A 15,189-nucleotide genomic window follows, 5' to 3' on the forward strand; every position below is an offset into this window, starting at 1 on the left:
TCTACTGGGCCAATTGACGAAATTCAAATTGTGTTTTCCGTATCACGAAAGGGCGACGTAGGATATATATTAGATTTATATATAGCTTTGTTTTACATAGGTATTTTGCCACAAAATAGAACGGTTTCTTTAATAGCATACCAATATTTTTCCATATTTCGATTCTACGACTCAAATTATGCTTAGATATTAAATCTGATAATTTTTGGTGAGAAATTTATAAAAATTTATCTTGGCGAATTTTTTTTTCAGTTTATGCCAAGAATCCCTTAGTCACTTAGCGAACTTCGTAATTTACAGCAATCTGTTTTCCTTTCCTTTTTCTTCATTCTCCACGAGCGGAAAAATAGGTCATCGTTCATATTTTCAAATAATTTTAACGAAGTGCGTAAACCGCATTTTCGTTATTATCGCTTATAATAAATACGCCAAACTTCAAAAGACGCCAAAATGTAAATTCACGTATATCGTAGGAAATTCTGAATAAAAAAACTCTAATTTTTGGAAGGTATGACTTGAAATATATCTCTTTAAGAGGGTGGCAAAGCTTTTTATAGGTTGTAATTCAAAATTGTTTTCAAAAAATTTATAGAAATTATTTAAAACTACAAATTTTCAAAATAAATAATAAAAAATAGGCGAATTTTATTTGGAATGAACCTAAATTTCGAAATATAAAAGGAAGAAGGGAAAAAGTTTAATAAAGAAAGAGATATTAATAAATATATATCAAATTCAGTTAACAATGAAGCTAACATGAGAGCTAATTTTTCAAAAATTAGTCGTGCGATTTTTACAAAACTTGGGAGTTTGGCATAATTTGAGTCATAAAATCGAAATATGGAAAACAAATTGACATGTCATTTCAGAAGAAGTCCGATTTTGTGTTCAAAATACCTATATTATAACAATATATAAATCTAATACATATCCTAAGTCGCGCTTTCGAGGCATGAGAAACGCAAGTTGAATTTCGTCAATCGGCCTAGTAGAACGAGAGATATAGAACTGTCCTCCCCTTTATTTTCGCAGTGTACATCTCTTAAATAGTTCATCATTCAAGCACAAACTTTAAATGCGCTTTCGCTGTCCATTCTCTTGTAAATATTTATGTATAAGACCAACCTCGACAATCTGGAAAGTCAACAATATCCGCTTCTGTGTCAGATCCTCGATGCAATGAGACAGCAACACCCCCATCTCTGAAATCGGGTCCTTCTCTTGTTGGTGCTTTTAACAATGGAAGGCATTTCCTTTACTATCCAACATGTTCTCCGTATAAATGGGTTGATTTATATCCCGAGAAACTGTTGATATAATTTTCTCTTCTTCACGCATATGAATTATTTTAAACTTTACTTCTACAGTAATCGCACACCGTTTATTTAGATTTACTAACAGTGTATTCGGTTTTGCGTTTCGAATCTATTTCATAGGCAAGTAAAACAGTTTACACTAATGATGCTAAACAAGTAACTAACGAATATTTTTTTAATACAAGGAATAGGGTCATGGAAAGACTGATTTGTTTCGTACTTATATAACAGGGGTGTCCGCCGATAACATCGCGGACGAAAACGTCGCGGAGAAAACAACGCAAGGCGAAAACATCGTGCTACAAAACATCGTGGGAGAAATCATCGCAAAGAGAAAACATCGCAGTCCTAAAACATCGTGGTACAAAATATCGTCGTCGAAAATAAAGCGGTTCAAAAACTTCGCAGTTTAAAAACATCGTCGTCGAAAATATCGTGGTAAAAAATAAAGTATCTACAAATCATCGCATGACGATAACATCGCAGACATGCTTTTTCCATACATGCTTTAATAACTGTAAATGAATATTCCCATAAAGATTTGTGAGCGCAAAATGTAAAGAAGGATAATTTTTACTTTTACATTTTTTATTAACTAATAAATTTTTTCTGAAAAAGTAAGAAGGAAACTTAAGCATAGAAAATTAAATGCAACTTATAGATTATACTTTTCACGAAAAATTACCAGTAAAAACTTTATAAAAAATTATTTATTAATGGCCTTTGTTAGTTAACTATGTCGGTTTAAAATTCTATTAATTGCTATAAGTTGCATTAATTTGCTATGCTTAAGTTTCCTTCTTACTTTTTCAGAAAAAATTTATTAGTTAATAAAAAAATGTGAAAGTAAAAATTATCCTTCTTTCCATTTTGCGCTCACAAATCATTATGGGAATATCCATTTACAGTTATTAACGCATGTTTGCGAAAAGCATGTATGAAAAAAGCATGTCTGCGATGTTATCGTCAAGCGATGATTTGTAGATACTTTATTTTTTACCAGGATATTTTCGACGACGATGTTTTTAAACTGCGAAGTTTTTGAACCGCATTATTTTCGACGACGATGTTTTGTACCACGATGTTTTCGAACTGCGATGTTTTCTCTTTGCGATGTTTTCTCCCACGATGTTTTGTAGCACGACGTTTTCGCCTTGCGTTGTTTTCTCCGCGACGTTATCGTCCGCGATGTTTTTTCCGCGATGTTTTCGGCTGTAACCATAACAGGATATCATTATCATTTAATATCTGATATCTAGCATTATCATTATTAGCAAAAAATTAATTCCAGTTTCAATTTAGGTTTCTTTGTATCTATATTATATTGCGACGGAAGTGTTAAAAACATTTCGAGCAACAACACGTATTTTTCCCACATCTAAAAATATAGCATTCTTTTTTTTTTTTTTTTTTTTTTCAAAATAGTTTTGATTCACAGTTTGACCTTAACTGGAATGTTCAGATAACTGAATAATCTGGATAATCGATACTTTGTCGTATTTGAATGTTTAGAACGAGGTATTGATACTGAATAAAATAGACTTTTGTATTCAAAATCGTTTTTGGAAATGTCATGTTACGAGTTTGAAACTTAAAAGTTATTAGATTATCATACAGCATTAATGTATTCTCAACAGAAAAATGCACAAAATGATATCATCCGAAATAGCGTTGGCCGTGTTGTTGTGCAAACGAGATTAAAAGTGCTTTTTCCTTCTGGCACTATTGTTGCACTTTGAATAATGGGTTTCTTTGATTAGAAATAGGCTCTGCTACGTCACAACCTTCTTAACGTCGGATTTCTCCTACTTTAATCCAGTCACTCTCTCTCTCATCAAGATATTTCTCTAAAGTCAACGTTTTCAGACAACTCAAGTCATCTCAAATGACGCAAAGTCCAGAATATGGCAGATACCAACAAAAGTATCCTTCCAATGCTTCTAGGTAAGACAAGAGCACTGGAACAAATAAAAATGTCTTCTTACTAATCCACCTGATCTGTATCAGATCAGATCCATAAGTTCATTAACCTTCAAAACTCCAAACACCAAACTAGGTCTCTTCAGCAGGTAGTCACGCACTACGGCAACATAACTAAGTAGATGTTGCCCTGTGGCTTCATGGGTTTTACATTAGAATACAAGTCGAGAATGTTTTAGTGCCTCGGGTAAATGGGTCCTTAAATGTCCTGAAGTCAACTGAGCCAGAGCCATTTGGTCCTTCCAGTCACCCTTGAAACTAATAGTATGCCAGGAACTGCACTAACATACCATAAATTTGTCTGTAATTCTCTCCAATAAATGTTAATTAAAGCCTTTGTCTCAGGAATGGCTCAAGGTAGGTCAAAGGTTCAGCATAAACTTGGCATGGAAGACATGGAAGAACCTTCCTTTGCTAGCCTATTAGCTATTTCATATTTTTAGGTTTAGATGAAATGGTGTACACTGGAGATGAGTAAAAATGTTCCCATAGTGACAAGTAATAGAACTCGAAAAGGACTTCACAGTTCAAATAGAACTGGCCTAGAAACATTTTGTGCGAACTTTTTAAATGGAGAGGTGTTTCATATTATGAGTACGTAGCTTTTCAGGCTCAATTAATCATCAGTTATGAAAACGCTCAGTATTTTGCTGTAAGACTTTGTATTATAGTTTTAGGAAGACTTTTCGGGAGAAGTAGTATGAATGACATTGGCATTTTAAAGTTTTGAATGAATTATCTTATAATTATTGTTTATGTTCCAGTGCTTGGCTAAGAGAAGCTGATCATCCCTTAATACCAAAAATGTACCAGCGTATTGAAGATATCACAGGATTATCATCTCATTCAGCGGAACCTTTCCAGATGGCCAATTATGGGTTAGGAGGACATTTTCATTTGCATATGGATGTCCTGGTGAGCTGTTTTTACAATTCTCTTCCGAATTCCATTGTGTTCATTGATGAGATTTTGATATATTTCAGCTTTAGTTAGTAATATATCGTACTATTAAAAATCGTAACAGCTGGAAAATCCTGCAGTGAAATTATTCAATTAAACGAAAATTAAAATAACAGTGCTACGTAATCGAAGATGACGAAGAATAACATAAAAAATGGCACAATATGAAAATATGCAAGTTTTAATTGTGCAAGCAATTTGGTTTGTAAGATTTGTTGTTTTTATCGGAATTTTCCTTTTCAACTTTTGTTTAATACCCTTCTGGCAATATATACATAAATTTAAAAAAAACTGAGCATTTGATTAAAAAAATTATTTCATTATTCTTTCAGAATCGACGTATGGTTTAAAAATGGAAGTTTTGTTTTTTCTGAAATTTGTAGCACCATTTGCTTATACAAAAATAATTAATTACATAAAACATCCATATTTAAAAAAATTCTCTTTACTAATTTGTATAAATGGAATAAATGTTCAAAACTGCTGTATCAATTAAACTAACTTTAAGTAAATAAAAATAAGGCACCTAGCTTTCCCATAGTCTAAATAATGCTAATCTCTCACCAGCATTATGCAATTAAAAAATTTAATTCGCATTTAATCTTACATTGTGTTTATTTGTGTAGCCTGATACTGAAAGATACTTTGGACCTGACATGGGCAACAGAATTGCAACATGGCTTCTATACGTAAATAGAATTTCATATCTTTATTCATACGAAATCAGCAATTTATATTAATTGAAATTATTTTAGAAGTTAGTTAGCTTTAATAGTTTGTTTTGCTTCGTAGTTAAGCGATGTTCGCGGTGGTGGTGCGACTGTATTTCCTAGACTGAACCTCAGTGTCTGGCCGAAAAAGGTAAAATTTTCGTTTTTTGATAATCTTTAAATTCGTCTTTTTAAACCTGAAAGCAATCTAAAAAAAAAAATTTGTTCGCTGCGAGCTGCATAATATACATAGTACAGGGTACTTATATTTTTTCATGTATAATATTTTAATAGACAGCAGTTGAATATCATTACGCTATTTACACATTCCTCCTAGACAGAAATACCTTATTCTGTTATCCTTCTAATAGTTAACAGCAAAGAATAGAAGACAATATACAGGGTGTTTATAAACTCCCGGATCCATTTTGATGTTTAATAACTCATAAAATAATGAAGATATAAACAAACTTATGGCATTTATTGATGGAATAACTTATACTATATTTTCCTTTTCAGGTTTGAATATCTTTACTTTTGTAAATATCGTCTGCGCGTGTGGTTAAATTCAGATAATTTCATTTTCCAGTCTAAATATCTGTACTTTTCTAAATATCGTCTGCTTATTAATTTTTCTCTCTTTTGTTTTTGGCAACTATTGCAATGTCATGGACTTTTTCTTTTGGGGATTTGTAAAGGACAACGTTTACAGGAGGAGAGTGTCGAACATGGATGACCTAAAAGCCAGAATTACAACCGCAATAGCCTCTGTGGATGCCGACATGCTTGCCGGTACCTGGCGTGAAATTGAATATCAACTTGATATTCTCCGTGCGACGAAGGGGGCACACGTGGAAGTTCATTGACAAGAGTTATAAAACTTTTTAAGTCTATCTAACCATTTATGTTATTAATTTTAATCTATCTTTATTATTTTATGAGTTATTAAACATCAAAATGGGTCCGGAACTTTATAAACACCCTGTATAGTAGTAATTCCCGACTAGTAGTTAAAAAAATGTATTAGACTCTGTAAAACTACGAAATATTTTATGCGAATTTATGAACTTATAAGGATTTAGTTTGAGTTTAGACCTTTCCTGTAAGCCTTCATTCTCCTAACTGTCAGTGCCAGAATAGTTAAATGTTGTAGCGCTCGGAAGGAAATGCAAATTTTCTACTTTGAAGGAAGTAAGTAGTTAAAAGCCGAGTTTCGGTAGGGAAAAAGAAGGAGTTAGGCTCTAGCCGCCGTCTCTGCCGTAGGTACGTTTGCTTATTGCTGGTTCAAGTGGCTTAATTGCATTTATCTGCTGCCACTAGCTTCAAAGAGGATTTAAGTTACGCTATCTCGCTGACCCAGTAGTCTAGGTCTATTGTTTGTTAATATCTTCAAATTTTAGTTTAATTACGTGATTTTCAGTTACCGCCCAAGCAGTGGCGAAGTTTGTTAGCGTCGAGTTGACGCATTGTATATTTTTAAAGAGTTAATAAAGGATACTTTAACCCTTCTTCTGTGTAGTTTCCTGCTACTCCTGTGTCCAGGCAGAAGTTCGTTACCTGGACTCTACAAACTAATGAGTCACAAGTAAAATGTGAAATCATCTGTAAATTTATAAATAATTAATTAAGAGTTATATACCATATAGTAAAGTTCCAACAGTGCAATGAGAACTTTGCGTAAAAATGTTTCAGTTCATTTATTTCTTAAAGGAATATCTTAGTACATGGGCAAAATAACGTTTTCAGTTTAGCAATGAATGAAGAAGTATAATGCAATAATTAAAACGAAACTAAGCAAACATTTATATCTGACTATAGTTTCATGGGATTAAGTCCAGTTTAATGAAAACGTTGCTGTTACGATTGTGAACGCAGTAGAAGTTATAGTGTTTGATCAAAAGAAGAATAGGCTTTTCTCACACTTCCGACACGAAGGAATGGAAGATGAATCATTAATGACATTATTACGAAAAAAAATATCGAAGTCTTCTAAGAAATTCAAATGGAACGGCGAGTTTGTGCGAGCAATAAGTTTGGCGTCCTAATACCAAAATTCATGGCTTCTGTTCTAACAATAGAAAACAACCGAAGATTTTTATCAGTTCTCGCTTATCCTGAATTTCAAAGATCTACAGGTTTATATTGTGTAGGTAAAACTGCATTCAGAAGGATTTATGCCACGAAGCTTCAAGTCCTATATTCGATTTTCTAGAGCTGACAACTTTATTTTATTGATAGGTTTACAATCATATTGTTTAAAGCATTTAGAAGGTAAATTTAAATGTAAATTTAAATATAAATGGCAGGCAAACAGAAAGAACTAAAATACTCTTAACTTGAAGACTCTAAGATGAAAGTGAAGAAGCTAGGCAAAATTTTTATACTCAATTTCGATGACGGTAAAAGCATAATCACATAAAAAACAATTATCATTTAGAATATTAAACTCAGTTTTTAAATTAATTGTACAGTGAACAAAATAATAAACGCATGTAATTTTTGTTTACATGGGTAGAGCAATTAGCGTTTGGAACCAGGAAGCCAGGAAACAGCTTATGAAAAACACTCGTCTGAAATTCATTATCCGGTTTCGTATCCAGAACGCGAGAGAGAGGGAGAAAATGATCAGTTCAGTTTCAAAAGTAAACTGTATACTTCATGTAATATATTAAGTGTGGAAAGAAATTCAAGACCATCATCAGTAGGCTTGACTCGTAGAAAAAGTGTGCCAAATAACCGTATTCCGAAATTCAAATTAAGCATTTGTAAAATCTTGCACTCTAGACAGTGCGTGTAAATGTCATAAAGGGTGAGTAAGAGTAGAATTGCTCATGCCCAGTGTCTTCTATTTGCTGGTAAAATTTTCTACGAAAACGGAATTCGTTTATTTGACACATGTTTTGGTTATTTTTTGCATTTCAAAACCAGTGTAGCGTAATTCACGAAGTCTCTCATTGAAACACTCACGCGCACTTAATGAAGGATGATTTTGCATAGAGTCATTCGAAAATTCTGCTATTTTTCAAAAGAGTGATCTTGGTAGAAGCAAATGCTTTAATACGGTCTTTTCTGCCTACGCTGTGTAATTCTAACATGCACTTCAGAAAGTGCTAAGAATGGAGAACCCAGAAGGCCATTTCCGTCATATTATGCTCTTTTATTTTGAAAAAGGAAAACAGTGCGGGTCAGACTGCTCCTAAAATTTGTGCTATGTATGGAAGAAGTGCTGTTTCTGATAGCACAGTTGGAAAGTGGTTTGAGAAGTTATATCCTAAACATTTCAGCCTCGAAGATGATGCCTGCTCTGAATGTCAATCCTGTGTAAACAAGGACCTATTAAAAGAAGTTATTACTGAAAATCCAAATTATGCAGTTCAGGAACTATTCGTGACAAACTAAACATTCTAAAATGTTCAGAACATGATCATTTGAAGAAGACTGGGTACAACTGCTACAATGTAACGGTATCCCAAACTGTAACACAGTAGAATACTCTTGCTTGTTCCGGCATGCGATTCTTTGGATAGAAACACCTTTTATTTCAGACGATTCATTTCAGGAGATGAGAAATATACATTAATGTTAAAGGAAAAAGATCATGGGATAAGCCAAAGAACCTCCTTTAGTAACATCGAGGTGAAGGCTTTTTATGGACTGTAAAGTAGGACTACAAAGACTATAAAGAAATTGTATATTATGAATTGTAGTCACCGAATAGGACTATAAAGTCGGGAAAAATACTGTTCCCAAATGGCAGTGGTAAAAGTAAAAAGTGTATCAAAGCGCCCAGAACTGCTAAACTAATTGAGATGTCTTCCATCGTGACCGTGTTTGAACCTATATTTCTATGAAAGTCAGACAAAGATGATTAAATATGACATTAAATATGGCTAGGATATTTTACGCCGCCATATTCAATACACCTTACCCCCTTGGATTATAATCTCATCACGTCACTTCAGAATTCTATGAATGACTTGGAGTAAATTTCTTTGGGAACTATCAAACATCTCCTTAATAACATTTTTATGAAATAATCTAATAAAGTCTGATATGTACACCACGATTTTCTTGTACGGAATATTAAATTATACGCATTTTTTTCTTGCATTTCATTTAAACTTATTGGACTGAATGAAATCTACTTCGTCGATAGTGCATAAACCACAATAAAATAAATGCACTCTTTAAAATTCACTATATTTGTTTACGATAGCGACACTCTGGCGCTAGGTTCACTTAACAGTATTATATTTCGTTCATATTATAACTCAGAATGCACAAAATTTGTATCATTTAAAGAATTATCTAATCGTTGCCACATTGTTCTATTCAAATACTATAATAAAGCTAGAACGATATATAAAAGAAATTAAGCAAACAAAACAAAAAAGAAACAGTTTTTCACAGTCGATTCAGTATTTCTCATTCAGTTAATTCAGATCTCACTTCGCGACAAAGCAAAAATACATAAAAACTCAAAATATCTATATTAAAAATTACGAAGTAAATCTTAAACACTTATTTCCTCGAAAAATTCCAGAAAGAATTAAGCATGATTTAATTGGCAATAATAAACGAATGCGTTATCTTTGTTGTTGCAAAGCTAAGTTTCTCTAGATTGGCAACAAATCCACTAGTCTCCTGTTTCAAATGTAAACATCAATGCCCGCCATTAAAAACAGGCTTAGCGGCAGTTAAACAACTTTAAAATTGCTGATAATTCTAAAAATATTGCACAGATTTACTAGACATAAAACATACATAAAGACATAAAATCCTTAACCGGAAGATAAAAACAACATAATTCAATCATTTTTAAAGCAAAAAATGTACAATTTACAAACTTATAAAAGTAAAGAAACTGAGATCACTGATCCGGGTAACAGAGTGGATATATATATAAATATATTTATACACGTTTGGTGCTGCCAATTGCAATCAAAATACGAGGTACACATCTACATGTTAATAGGAGTCCTATATACAAAATTTCAACGTTCTGAGGCTACTCGTTTTTGAGTTATGCGAGATACATACGTACGTACGTACGTTCAGACACCACAAAAAATTCTCTTCAGAATTCATTTTAAAGCAGTTTTTTTTGGGGGGGAGGAAAAGAGTCTTTTATTCTGTTTTTACGTACAGGTATCATGCAAAAACATCGTTAAATTGCATTCGATAGCGGACAAAATGGATATTTTCGTTGAAATATGCTGCCTGAAACTTTTCGCGATTACAAGACTTCCTTTTTACTTCGTACAAGGAAGTAAAAAGGAATTTTACAAATGCTGGAGAGATGGAAAAAGTAGCAGAACAGAAAAGTGCTTATGCGATTCTGATTCTACGTTTTGTACTGCTTCATTTGTATTTATCATCGAAACAGAAGTCGATAAATATGTCCTCCCTATGTAATTATTACTTTGAAAATTATTTGAACTGTGGAAACTCAGCCACATGAACGATCCAGGGAAGAAAACGACGTATAACCGAAGTTTAGTATTGTATAAACGAAACGTTTTACAGTTGATGTAACACAAATGAATTAGGGTGTAGGGTTCCTCACTTTGTAAATCTAAGTTACTGTTGGAAGTGAAGAATCTTAAGAACTGATAAGCGAATAATCGCTTGAGTTCGTGTGACAGGAAACAACAAGTGTAAACTGACCCTTTATTATCCCAAATAAAGTTTAACAAAACTCCGTTTTGGAGTGTACAATAAAGCCGACACTTCGGCTTGAACTTAAGATGCTAAGAATTAATTAAACTAATCTAAACTAAAGATGTACAGCTGAAGCTATCGAAATTCTAACAGATTTTCCCCTTAACGTTAATAGACTGCGAAGCTATCAAGGGCCTAAAGTACGGCCGAGCGTGGTAATAGCTTAAGAGAGAGTACCCCAAAAAGGGGAACGCGTGCAGCTAGAATACCAGGTATCTCTCTCCCTAAGACCGAAGAACTTCGCGGTTAAATACCGCTCTTCCTCATTATGTATTCAAACGTGATTCTAAAACTACGCTCTGGCCGTAAGTGTAAGTTGAAGTTAAGAATCGATAAAAAAGGAACTTTAACTCAAAATTTAACTGTTAATAAAATTAACATAATCCTTACAAGGGTAGACACGAAAAAACGGGATAAATGTGCAAAAGACATATCGATGAGAAACTTGTAACTAGTGCTTTTCTGGATATGCAGAAAATGATATACCTGGACTTGTTTTCCGTTATAAAAAAAAATGATTCAACAATGTATACGATGTAAGATATTTTAAATGCACTCTGAATGCTTTTTCATATTGGTTTTTGTTTTCAAAGGGTTCCGCTTTGTTTTGGCACAATGTGAAATCCAATGGAGTGGGAAATATTTTGACATTACACGGAGCTTGTCCTGTCCTTTCTGGATCAAAATGGGGTAACTGATTTACTTTCATTGTGATTCTAAACTTTGTGTCATTTTTCTAGTTTACCAATGCATGTCTTGACACAGCTTAAATGTTTTTTAGTAACATGTTCTCAGTTTTACTTTTAGGTTATAAAACGAATAAAAACATCCAAGTGATACCTTAAGTTCATTCGTCATTTGTGAAATATTTTAAACGTTCATAGCAACTACAGCTCATTAAATTGCTCTTTATTATACTAAAATAAAAGGCGAAATTCGTCAAGTGTTTTAACATGTTTCATAGATATTCAGTACATCCATCTTTGTTAGTGCAATGGACATCTATGCAATAAAGGATTTCACCTCTTATGCATGCCAATGTGTAACAGTCGCCAAGTCACAGCTTCAATGTACTTGAGAAAACTATGGAGATTAGCGCAAAGTGAAAGCAAGTATCCTCTCAAAAAGGTTACGCAATATCAAATAGGTTGGCTGGGAGGACACTCACAATAATGAATATCTCTTTGTTCTGTACAACCTATCCCTTTTATTGGCATTTGCCATGAGAGATGGATGGAGTCGGCGTGTCAAAAGGATCAGCAATACTGATTTTCGGAAGTGTCGTTTTTAACAAAACAAGTTCTAAATTTGTATGACCTCTTTTTCTTTTCTTTAGTCGTAAATAAAACGATAGCATTCTATGATATGTCGCATAGCTGTTTGATTATTTTCTTTTCGAATCGGAAGAAATTTCACTCTTTGAAAATAAGTTTGTTCGTATCTGCGAAATTCGTAAACTGGGGAGCGTCTCTATTTCGTTTAGACTAATCCTGTATTGCTAGGTTTACTAAGGAAGTTTTTTTTCTTGGGTTTTCGAATCAATTGCGGTTTTGTGTTAACCATTCACGGTAAATTAGGAGTTCACTGCAGGGATATTATTGCACAACCTCTGATTTTATCCATCCGGTGAAGCAAGAAATCTGGAGAATTTATGCAGTGTCATCTCAAGTAATTGTGCAAAAGAGTAGCATTTTGCAATCAGCCAATTAAACTCTAAAATACGAATAGAAACAATAGAATCTCCTGAATATACAAATCATTGAGTTCCTTAAGCTATTAAAGAAGTATTCCCGATTATTTTTCCAGCTAAAGTTGTAGATACGGAAGAATATTTTCACGGGTTAAGTTTTTAGAAGGTAATGTTTTAAGAAATAGAAAACCTGTTGCTCTTTTTAATTCGTTGTGTATTTTCATGCTTAATTCTACATGTCATAGTTTTTAAGTTTTGGGATAAGAATGTTTTGTAATGTATGCAAAATTCAAATGTATTGTTGCTCTTCATTTTAGTGTCTAATGTGTGGTTCCATGAAAGAGGCCAAGAATTCCGGCTTAAGTGTGGAATGCGCCCTGAATCCTCACTGTTGCAGGCAAACTTATCTAACTGAAGAAGAAAAGTTCCTAAATGTTAAACTGTAAATAGAGAAAATTGAAATAAAATTCCTCATATAAATTCTCATTTTTTTCTCTTTGTTTTTTCCGCACAGATGAAGTTTTATATCAGAAAAATGAACTTCATCATCTTCGACTGATATTACTACAGCTTATGAAGCAAATAACAACATGCTTTTCAACATTTTTTGCCTACATTTAAAGTCCAAAATGGAAACGCATCCATTTTTAACTCGGCTTTCTTAATACAGAAACAAAATGAGCATTTTCATCCAAAAATTATATTGCTGAAGTACAAAAAATTAATCTTGGAACATATTTAGGAATTAATTTTGTCTAACTATAAAGTCTTCAATGTCCTACCTCCCTGTCTTTACTTTCTTGAAATGGAACAGCAATAATATGAACTTTAAATTATTTATATCAAACGCTCCTTAGTTTCTTGCGAAATTTTACTTAATTCTTTTTATAATGTAATCAAATAGACAAGAAGTTGGCAACTTTTTTCTTTTGCGCGTCAAAATCAACCAAAATGTGTTAATAAGACGTTTTGGGTCAGTGATATTTTCATTTTAGAATAGTCTTTCTTGGTGAATAATAAGATATATTTTGTTGAAAAACTAATTACAATAAGCTTTAAACATTAAGCAGAAAAATTAAAAAATTATAATTCTAATAATTATAAAAACAAACATAACTGAATGAATTTTATCTTTTTCTTCGGTGTCAATGACTTCAGTAAGGCTAAATTTGTGACGTCGATTTAGTATCTGAATTTTCCATAGTTGAGCTTCTCCTGTTCTTATTTAAAAATAAATTTCATGTATGATAATATTTGTTCACATTTATAAGTTGAACTTAATGCTGCCAAAATGACAAAGCCATTTTTCAAAGAGTGATAAAACACGTCAAAATTACCAATTTTCGTAATACAAAGCGTGGAGAAATGTGAAATTTAAACGCGGAAATGCAGACGATGAACACGGGAAACGAAAAGTCATTTTTATCACGGGTATTTTAGAAAATATTGTTTAATGTTTACAAGTGATGTTTTTAAATTATCAATTATCAACTCCAATGCAAATGATCGATTATAAGCTGCAAGCATGACAATGATGACGGAATGATTGTCATACACTTTGAAAGCGCCGTCTTGCAGTAAACCACTTGAGTTCTACCACACGTTGTATTACGAAAATTGTTAATTTTGCAGCATTATGTCAGCCCTAAAAGTTGAGACCTTCTTTCATATTATATCTTGTGTAGCATTTCGAAAAAAGAAAATTAAAAAAAAAAAAAAAAAATCTGAAATTTTTTAGATTTTAAATTACGTCCAAAGGGGCGTTTTTTTAACGTTTTGAGTGTTACCTTTATTTATTAAATATCATGTTCTTTGCACTTAAACCATAAAATTCAGTTCAAGAGCAATATCGCAAAATAATGTTAAATTAAGCATATCTTTAGAATTTCCGATATACACAGTCTCGCGAGCTGGAGATAAAAGTATTTTTTTTTATATATAACGTTGCCATTTCTCGCTTTTAAAGCATTGAGTTTGTAAATCAAAAATTCGTTAAAGTTTTACAAAATATAAAATCTATCATAAAACAAATTCCAAATTTGGGATTTCAGATGCCCATATTCGCAGTAGGATTTCGTCATTCAAAATTCGATGGCTCTATGTACCATTGTTTTATCACAATGCGAGAAATAGACAATCATTTATGCAGATTTTTCATTATTTAATTTCTTCAAATATAATGCAGGACTCTAACATTTTGTGGCAACAGTTTGAAAAGTGAACCGACGTTTTTGAGTCCGACGCAAAATGCCACGAAAGCAATAGTCCTTCGGGACTGAAATCCCTTTGGACTAAAAATTCCTTGTTTTTTAACCCTTTGTATTACTTATTGTATTAACCTCTAATTTTGTTGAACAGACTAATCCAATATATTCATTTTCTGATTTCTGATTTTCAGCAATGAAATGTAAATCAAAAATATATTAGCTTCCTGTTAGGCTTCTAATTCTGTTTAATCCGCAATGAGAAATACACTCTAAAGCTGGCGTGTCAAACTTTGTACCTTAAGAGGATCAAATAGTCATGATTTTAGAATAGCGCGTGCGCAAGGCGGAATCCATTTCGCTAAATTTTTGCTTTAAAGTTCTCACTAAATTTCTGTTAATTCCATTTATAAATCAGCTGGAACTTTCTCAATGCCAAATGCGTAACTATTTTTGTAAAAAGGCTACCGCAAAACTCCTTTTCAGCACTAGATTAGGTTCTATATACACCTCGATATGGGGTGGAACTGTAAGTTATGTTAATGTGCAGTAATTGTACCCTTTTTGTTACTTTCACGGGATGAACCAAGAGCCGCATAGTATTGCCT

General features: G+C 32.8%; 1 protein-coding gene across 3 annotated transcripts in view; it reads left to right on the top strand.

Annotated features, from left to right (window-relative positions):
- Positions 1-12,851, top strand: part of LOC118196029 (prolyl 4-hydroxylase subunit alpha-1-like) — a 100,665-nt gene extending 87,814 nt beyond the window's left edge. For 2 of the 3 annotated variants that reach the window (XM_035367389.2, XM_035367391.2), the window contains exons 10-14: positions 4,061-4,211; positions 4,883-4,945; positions 5,049-5,117; positions 11,281-11,377; positions 12,695-12,851. In XM_035367389.2, the coding sequence (XP_035223280.1) occupies positions 4,061-4,211; positions 4,883-4,945; positions 5,049-5,117; positions 11,281-11,377; positions 12,695-12,792 (478 nt within the window). In that variant the 3' untranslated portion in view covers positions 12,793-12,851. The remainder of the gene's footprint in view (positions 1-4,060; positions 4,212-4,882; positions 4,946-5,048; positions 5,118-11,280; positions 11,378-12,694) is intronic. The other variant, XM_035367392.2, reaches the window with a different exon arrangement.
- Positions 12,852-15,189: the final 2,338 nt, after the last annotated feature.

Source organism: Stegodyphus dumicola, chromosome 2 (genome assembly GCF_044657685.1).
Source record: "Stegodyphus dumicola isolate Sdum_Otavi_A_Nest chromosome 2, ASM4465768v1".
Lineage (NCBI taxonomy): Eukaryota > Metazoa > Arthropoda > Arachnida > Araneae > Eresidae > Stegodyphus > Stegodyphus dumicola.